Source organism: Chenopodium quinoa, unplaced genomic scaffold (assembly GCF_001683475.1).
Source record: "Chenopodium quinoa cultivar QQ74 unplaced genomic scaffold, ASM168347v1, whole genome shotgun sequence".
NCBI lineage: Eukaryota > Viridiplantae > Streptophyta > Magnoliopsida > Caryophyllales > Amaranthaceae > Chenopodium > Chenopodium quinoa.
The window spans coordinates 4,590,113-4,599,264 of record NW_018745024.1 but is presented as its reverse complement, the minus strand read 5'-3'; the positions used below and the strand labels follow the sequence as shown (position 1 = coordinate 4,599,264).

General features: G+C 33.7%; 1 protein-coding gene across 1 annotated transcript; it reads right to left on the bottom strand.

Annotated features, from left to right (window-relative positions):
• Positions 1-564: 564 nt before the first annotated feature.
• On the bottom strand, positions 565-8,902 carry LOC110708348 (inositol phosphorylceramide glucuronosyltransferase 1-like). The gene is made up of 10 exons (XM_021886462.1): positions 8,360-8,902; positions 7,655-7,775; positions 7,347-7,532; positions 3,908-4,071; positions 3,586-3,693; positions 3,117-3,254; positions 2,902-3,036; positions 2,458-2,743; positions 2,255-2,378; positions 565-1,005 (listed from the first exon to the last, which is right to left on the bottom strand). Exons 1-10 carry the CDS (start codon positions 8,612-8,614, stop codon positions 870-872), a joined length of 1,653 nt encoding a protein of 550 aa, XP_021742154.1. The 5' UTR covers positions 8,615-8,902; the 3' UTR covers positions 565-869.
• Between the last annotated feature and the right edge of the window lie 250 nt (positions 8,903-9,152).

Sequence of the window (9,152 nt, the reverse complement as noted above, 5' to 3'; positions counted from 1 at the left end):
TGTAATTCAGGGTATTGGATCTATAGAGATGAGCAAGAGTGCAAACTCAATCCTACGTACAACAAGGTCTATTATACACCCGGAGCAGCCCAAATGAAGAACAAGTAAAACTTCATTATGGACGACACTTTTGTTGATGAAAGCAGGGAAGAACAAGAACTTAATATAACTGTTGGTGAAATATACGGAGTAGTTAAGATACAAGTAACGAAAGCACAAGAAAACTATGTTTAATCTATATATGATGCTATGATATATGCAGTCGACTAACAAGTTATCAGTTAATTCAGTCGATACAATGCCATGACATGCACGAGACTAATAGGTTATTGCTCATTTTAATACTGATGAAATCTGGGATTATTCCTATGAAGCACTGTGCAAGTGTAAACTAGTAGTCTGTACTGAAAATTTTCAAGTTTTACAAAAGATGTAGGGTTTGCAACACAGCTAGTAAAGCTGTTTAAGCATCATCAACTGCTAGACACCATTGATAATATTGCACTGAATCAAGAGACAAACTAAAACCATGCAATTTACAGGCTATAGACCACCAAATTCCCATAAACAAATTCGAAAATGCGAAGAATAATAGAATATAGAAAATACAGCTAAGATTGATAAGAGTAGCTCAGAAATTCTAGCACCTGAGTCATGTACATCTGAAAACCAACAACAACAAAAAAAGCAGCAGAGATATCTACAGTTTGTAATCATTTTGCCTGAAACTACTAGATTACAACAACACGCAAGTTAGGCAGGGGGGCGTACTAAAACTCCCCCTCGATATATTCTACACAAATTAAATACTGGGGAACAATCAAAATTTTTAACTTACAGGAGGAAAAAAAAAATTAATCGAATTGACATTACCAACATGTGTGCCTAGACCATGATGTTTCTCGGTCTTCAAGCCCTTTTAAAAAGGATTGAATAGCAAGGTGTTCTGATGCATATGCCATGAAAGCAGCCAAAACTATACCTCCTAGAACCATCAAACCTAGTCTGCAAAGGAAAAAATTATGTGTTAGATATGTAGAAATTACCATCTGAATCTAATATCAAAAGAACCGGCATGCCTTATCTGCTTGCAACCTCACAAGTCACAAGTTGCAAATTTCCAGTTTATCTATCATCATGCTCATAGAATTCTATATTCAAGCAACAGATATGGTACTGTGGGAAATCAAGGACTTAAAATTTACTACTACATTGTTCAAAGGTATGAACTTTACACGGAAACAACAGGAACAGCCGACCAGGTGAAATCCAGCAGGTAGAGTATGAGGTGGTCAAGATGCTGGCAGGCTTCCTCAATTTCTTTTCTTTTATTTGTTTACGTTACTATTTTTTTTTTCTATTGCAATTTTTTTTTTTTTTTTTTGGGGGGGGGGGGGGGGGGGGCATGTATGAAATATGTCATATAGAGGAGAAAATTATTTAATCCTTCATGTGATACTTATCGTTCATCTTGCAGTACACAGACAAAATTTCATATTTTCAAACTCACAAACCCCTTCGAGTTGACTGTCAGCATATAATTAGCATGAATGAGCAATTTGGGCATAGGTCTGAAAAAAAAAAGTGAAGTGCTAACCTTATGGGTTGTTGACTATGGGAGGGTGATTCTTTGGTAGTACAAGACAACCAATGTGGAAATACCAACTGGCAAATGCATTATATGACAACAACTACCTCTTTCTCCTAACAGACAATTTCTTAGCGTACATGCTCACATGGGTTTCAATGGGCTGAAATAAAATTCCTATCAATTACATTTGACCGACTTTTACAACAGCTCAAGAGACTTGTAGAAAACAAAGTCTTCCATGTGGCCCTGTTAGCCTTTGGGTCTCTTACAGGTACTTTAGCATGAGAAAATGATCTAATTCGTTCAGCCTCTTACTTAGGACTTAGTCCTAAAAGGCTAAAAAGTGAAGAATCTATACCAAAAGCAAATGTTCAAAACCCTGGATACACAATTATAAGGCAAAGAGAAAGGAGAGTGTGTAGATTGGCAATATTAGTACGCATGGGATATTTCAACAATCATAGGCCTCTTGTTATCCAGCTCTCAGAGACATAATCCATAAATTGAAAGAAGTATGTAAATCAAAAGTCTATAATTGCTAAAATAATTATCAACAAACAAAGAAATGGAAACCAGATAATAAAACCATGAACATATTCAAACTCGTTAAAGAAATTTCTTCAAGATCAATGCTCATAACATAACTTCTGATACGCAACATACCTCACAAACAAAGCAGTAATTCCAAAAAGATAAGGCAATGATGGTACTGCGATTGCTAGAAAAGCCATTCCCAATCCATAATACAGCACTGCAGCATCATAAGAAAACACCTGTCGCTGATGACCTAAGACAATCAAGAGCCAGAAAACCATGAGAACCAACTGCCATTCAGGAAATGGGAAATGGTTGCAGTGACTACATACCTTTTCCATAATCATAGTCCAATGATTCAGGATCAGAAGAATATAATCCTGCTTGGACAGCGTTGACTTTTCCCCACTGATAAATAAGCCGTAAATAACCTCCAAAGAGTAGAGTGAAGATTGTAAAAGTCCATTCATACATAAGTAGCAATCCAGTCCAGGGAAGCACTTGTCGTGGAACGATTAGAAGAGCCAGTCCAAGAGAAATAACCACAGCTAGAAGACACACAGAGATTGACATTCCTCCTAGAAACCAAGGTACTTTGGCTAGCAAACCACTGTAGAGCTGCTTAAACATCAAAGCAAAGAAATATGACATAAATGAGAGAAAGTGAGCGACTTAGCATCAATGCAATATGATACAGCTCATATCTTCCACTTTTTCATTCTAATAACTTATTCAGGCCTGCAAATATGAAATACAAACAATAAGGAGAGACAGACCTGTTGCTTGGAATTCATGGTAGATGTAGAAGAGCCTGCCGTAAATGGAAGAACACCTGTTCTTAATCTGACAGCAAGGTGTCTCATACGGTCCCAAAATGATGGCCTACAAAGTGAACCAAAGAACTCGAAGGCCTACAACAAAATTTATTTTATATCAAGATCCAATTATATTATCATTTTTGTTCTATAAAATCAGGTTGATCCAGTCATACCTGAAGTAAAGAGCGGTAGTACAGGAATATGAGACCAATGAAAGGAAGCAGAAATAGAGCTTTGACCAAAAATTCATCTTGAGGGTTTCTTCCTCCCCCAGTTCCTGGTAGTGAGTCCTCAACCCTCTGCCTAATGTCCTGCAAAGCTATGCATTAAATTCAACTTGTTGAAATAAAATCCACAAAAACAAACCCATTGAGTAAAGATCCACTTGGTGAAATTGACTACATAAATCATTCTAAAATTAAATACAAGAAGCTATCAGGTCCTTTCTTATTAGGCCCTTTCTCTATATGTTTAAAAGCCAGGAATTAACAAGAGAAATGACAACTAAAGGCATGGGGAGGAGGAAAAATAGGATTATGCACATTATAACAGACTGCATCGTTGCGTATGGAGTATGTACTATGGACTACAGTGAGAAAAAGACATACATAGTAGAGATAAGAAAGAAACATATGCATATACCTGCCAGAGATCAACAGGTTTCACCAGCCAAGCTGTCCACCAATCCCATGGTTTCAGGGGACCGAGAGTATAATGAATAACACGAAGTTCTTTCTCATCTACCATCCACTGCGTATGCAATGCAAATAGGTCAGAATCTTCTAATAGCATAAATAATGTGAATAAAAACATAAGCATTTGCCCAAGATAAGCCAAAACCTCAATGCTACTGGTGACCCCACGTTAGGGGGGGATGCCAAACAACATTTAGCCAAGAACGTAGACAAAAATAGATAAGAATCAAGAGCAATACATTTGATATCTTTCTAGAGAATAAGAATACCTTGTTAGCAAGCATGTACAAACCAACATCAGCATTATAGAGAGTAGACAGACGTTCCATCTCAGGAACAGGTCTAGACTTCAACTCTTCAGCTGATAGATTAGGATCAAATAAACGTGCATCGGCAAATCCAGCATAATATGAATTCAGAAACCCTTGATCCCCTAAGAAAAACAGTGGAAGTGGAAGGAATAAATAACTGCAAACTATAAGTGACCAGTGAAGTGGTAAAGCCTACATATCGATGGAGTGAAAAGAATAAACAACATCCAAGAATTGTAGAAAACAATAATCTCATGACATTAAAATAACCATGTAAGTCAGAAATGTTACAAACAACAAAACCACTTTTAAGAATGAAAAATTGCAAAGTGTATACAGCATCACCCCATACAGTTTTGTGCTATATCACAGGAAAAAGTTCAACAATAATCTCCAAACTCAACGCTCAGAGGGGGGGATTAGCGCCCCGCTTGGTTACTGGTTATAAGTAATGGTAATGGAAATGACCTTATATGTAACTTCAGAAAGAAAATCCATGTTTATTGCCATGATCACTCAAGATAACCCCCCAAGTTCTCTAATTTTTTCATAAATTTCCAATCCCATCTAATTCCACCTCTCAAGTGGTAATGGATAATAATAGAAAAATTTGAAGAAAACACATGATTAGGGGATGATATTGTATTCCCATGGAGATTATTGGTAATTTTCCATACTTAATTACACTTAAAATTCATTCTCATTACTCCAATTCATTACCGGCTACCAAACAGGCCGTAAATGTTTCTATAGGACATGGGAGGTTGCTTATATAGGAGAAAATAAAATAAATTTAACTGGCCATATTCATATCTTAAACAAACAGCTTTGTTTTTCTATAATAGATTTATTTATAACAAAAAAAATAAATAAATAAATAAATAAATAAATAAATATATATATATATATATATATATATATATATATATAGGGGAGGGATCCGGTGAGAATAGGTCCATATGTGAGAATTCATACTTATATGAGAACTGATTTAAAATTTAGAACATGTGAGTAAAATTTTAGAACATGTGAGTAAAAATTTAGAACATGCGAGTTAAAATTTAGAACATGTGACTCAAATTAAAATTCTGAACATATGAGCAATAAATTAGAACATTTGTGTGAGTAATATGTTTAGAACATCTGACTTAAGATTATGAACATGTGAATAAAAATTTAGAACAAACTGATATAGAATATAGAAAGTGTGAGTAAAGAATTTAGAACATACGTGTAAAAAAAAATAGAACATACGTTTTAAAATCTGGAACATATAATTAAAAATCTTAGAACACACGTTTTAAAATTTAGAACATATAAGTTAAAATTTTGGAACAAGTTATTTAAAATTTATGACATCAAACTTAACTAATTTATGGTTTAGAACATGTGAGTACTAAATTAGAACATTTGATTTAATTTAGAACACCTAAGAAAAAGTTTAGAACATCAGATTTAAAATTTAGAACATACGAGTAAAAATTTAGAACATAAAGAGTGTTATCACATATGAAAAATTCTCACATAAGAAAAATTCTCACAAGAGCCTTCCCCTATATATATATATATATAGTCAGGCTACGAAATAGCGACACTTGGCGTTCGAACTTTTCGCCAAGTGTCGCGCCACGTAGGATAAAGTTATATAAAATTCAATTTGTAGGATAAAAAAGTTAATTTAGAATTCTATTTTTAATCAAATTTGGATAGAATTTTAGGATAAGATTGTTAATTTAGAGTTTTATTTTCGATAAAGTATTAATATTTCGTATGTATACACTCATAAATTATCATATAAATTTATTTTTTGTATCATAGTATTTTTTTGGAGCTAGGGAATTAGTTCAAAATGCACCACATCCATTATTTATAATATATTCTAATCAATTAAAACAATATACTTTACAATCTAATATAATTTTATTACTGTGTGTAGATCTATCAAGTCACGAGTCATTTCGAACAGGGTCATTATTTCAGGTTACGGGTCAAGAAATATTTTTCACCAATGTTATTATTATTAGTCATTACATGCCTACTATATAGTTTAAATCATCACAAAAACACATCAATTCCTAACTAATTTTGTATCGATGATATGTTTTAAAATTTGACATATAGATTAAAAATTTATCTTAATATATATATATATCGAACTTTATATATTCATATGTTTGACTTCTGTGGATTTATGCGTGAGCTAATCGGACTTGTTGGAGCAGTCTTGTTGTAAATTAAAAAATTATACACAAGGCACAAATCGAGCTATGTAGCAAAGCAAAACTTTGAAAGAGGGGAATAATTAAGGGCTGAAAATGTATAGGAAAAAAGGTCCCTTTTATTTCATTTAAAGAGGTACCTGCAACCAACAATATACAGTCCAGAATAGGAAGTAAAGAATCTCCTTGCAGCCAAGTTTTCTATTTCAATTGGTGGTGTAAACACCTAACATCTACACACATAGCTCATAACATTCTACAACATCTTCAACAAAAAAAAAAAAAAAAAAAAAAAAACCCTTCATTTGACATTTGACACCAATGTTTGTGCATGTTTTGATCACTATTCCTACGTAGTATAAGTGTCTAGTAGCCAAAGGAATGAACATATAGTATATAACTTCAACAAAGAATTCTGAATTCAAATTAAAGCTTGTAACACTACAAGCTAAGCTGCAGAAAAAGAAAAAAATCTAGAAGGTAGTGTATCGCATTTTGATACTTATAAATTTATAATACCAAAACACCTTAGACACTTTGATAATAATGAAAAACCAGCCCTGCAGTAAAACCCGAAGTGTGAAGTGTTTAGTAAAAAAATGTGTCCCCGAGCCTGTTTTTTTTGTCAATTTTCTATTACTTTATAGTTTGTGATAGGTGTAGTAGAAAAGGGCACTAACAATTAGTTTCCTACTTCCTAGTGTAACTTTGATTATGTTCTAGGAAGTTTCTTATTTTCAAAGTTAGTTTTAGCTTACAAGTTATACAAAGGACCTATTTGTTATTTTTCCTCTCAATTAAATACGTAGTATTACTTGTATTAATTAAAGTGAGAATTGACTTAGTTTAACTTTGAGATATTCCCCAATCACACACCCACATATTTTTAATACATTCAACTTTAAAATCCTTCAATTTTCCTATGTATGGTAATGTACCTATGTCCTCGTCTTATCCATGCAACATAGACTAAAAGTTCTTTTTGCTACAAAATGTAAATGAGTGTCTAGCTAATCTTTCCAAAGATAACTGCAGATAAATCAACAATAGCCTACAAATTGCCTGCTGGAGTTGAGACCACTATTAAGCCAAAATCTAGACCAAATCATGTCCATACGGCATAAGCAGAAACTTCTGAAACATGCTGAATATTAAAAGGTTACAGGAAGAGCTATTACCTCCAGTATAAGAAGGCAAGGTACTAACTTTCTGGAGCATGTCGCTAAAAAGCGTTTTAGATGGTTCGACAACCAAGACGCCAGAATTCAGTCTTTCAGAATGCTTCAAGTTAGCACAAAACTTCCCACATCTAAAAAGCTCCTCAATGCTCTTGATCACGATTGTATCTGCATCAAGATACACAACTGCACAACACACAAGTTTTTCTAGTCAGCAATCAAGAAACCGACACAGAACAAGCATAGTAATGGAAAACCATATACAGAATCAGATGATCAAAAGTATGATAGCTAAGAAATCAAATCACCCTTTTTGTAATTTGTCATGTTAAATATCTTAAGCTTTGTGTAAACACCCCAAAACCTTGTTGGTCGAACACGATTAGGATTCTCCAGCAAAGATATCTTCTCTACAATCCAGCCATCTGCCTGTCCACAACAAGTCAAATTTATAATATTCTTATCACCTTCACCATCCAATCCAAAGCAAGCTGCTTGAACCATAGTCCAGGAAAAAAATGACACCCACAAAAAGCTGATAGATAATTCAACAAATCGAAAATCATATCCGGCTTCTCCAACTCTATTTTAAAGATTCGAACTTAATTCAGTAGGTAGTCGCCCTAAACAACATTCTAGCTTTTACACATGAAAAATCAAATTCAATTTATTCATCCTACCATATATACACAGCTAATATTCAAACTTGAATCACTGGTAAGTAGCCCTAAATCATGAAAAATTAACTCCAATTCATTCATCCCAGTATCCCACCATACATACAAAGCCATTGCTTTCATTAAACCAAACCAATAACTGTTGGATTGATTACACCAAAACAAATACAAAACAAAATAAGCAGACATTTGATCAAATCAATCACAAATATAACAAATTTCATCAAGTAACAACCAATTAATCATTGCTGTACACTATAGTCTCAGGAGAAACCCGAATCAAATCTCGTCTACATCACTACCCTTTGTCGCTCAATAAAAAAAAACAATATTTACCTCAAGGAGGGTTTTGGCATAATCAGAAACACCATCAGAAACCAAAACCACCATATCTTTCTTAGAGCCAGTGTCTCGAATTGATTTGCCCAAAACTCTGACACCCAAAACGAATTCATCTCCATACAACAACGTTACATACGCTTCATCAGTAGATTGGGACTTTTTAGCATCTATACACCCAATTGAAGATTGTAATAATATAAAACACAAAATTAAGGAAAACCCATGATTCAAAATCCTGAAATTCACCATAATTGTCGAGCAATTTCGGTGAATTCAGGTGGGGTTTCGATTTAAGGAAAGAAATAGCAGTCAAAAGATGGAAAATTTGACTGATGAAATTTCAAAACTATAAGATTTGAATCTAACTTGGTGTACTTGAGATTTTTTTTTTTTTTTTTTTTTTTTTGACGGTGTACTTGAGATTAGGATTAGCGTACTTCGATAATTCGATGGCAAATAGGCCAAATACGGAGTACTATGGAGTATGGACTATAACCCATGGGTATTTTCTACCCCCTCACTCTCAAGGTGAATGACACATAAATACCGAATCAAAAAAAATCGTGAGGATTGACGTAAGGTTAGTGTCTTTCTCTTTACCTTAAAAAAAGGAATGTGATTATTATAGTTTTTTGAAAATATTGTTATTCTAGGAAAAATAAATAAATAAATACTTATATACATTAGACGATCAAAACCTTAGCTGACCGACCGATCTGAAACTAACCCGAAATATATAGATTTTGACTCACATGGACACAAAAAAGTTAGCATGACATAAATATAT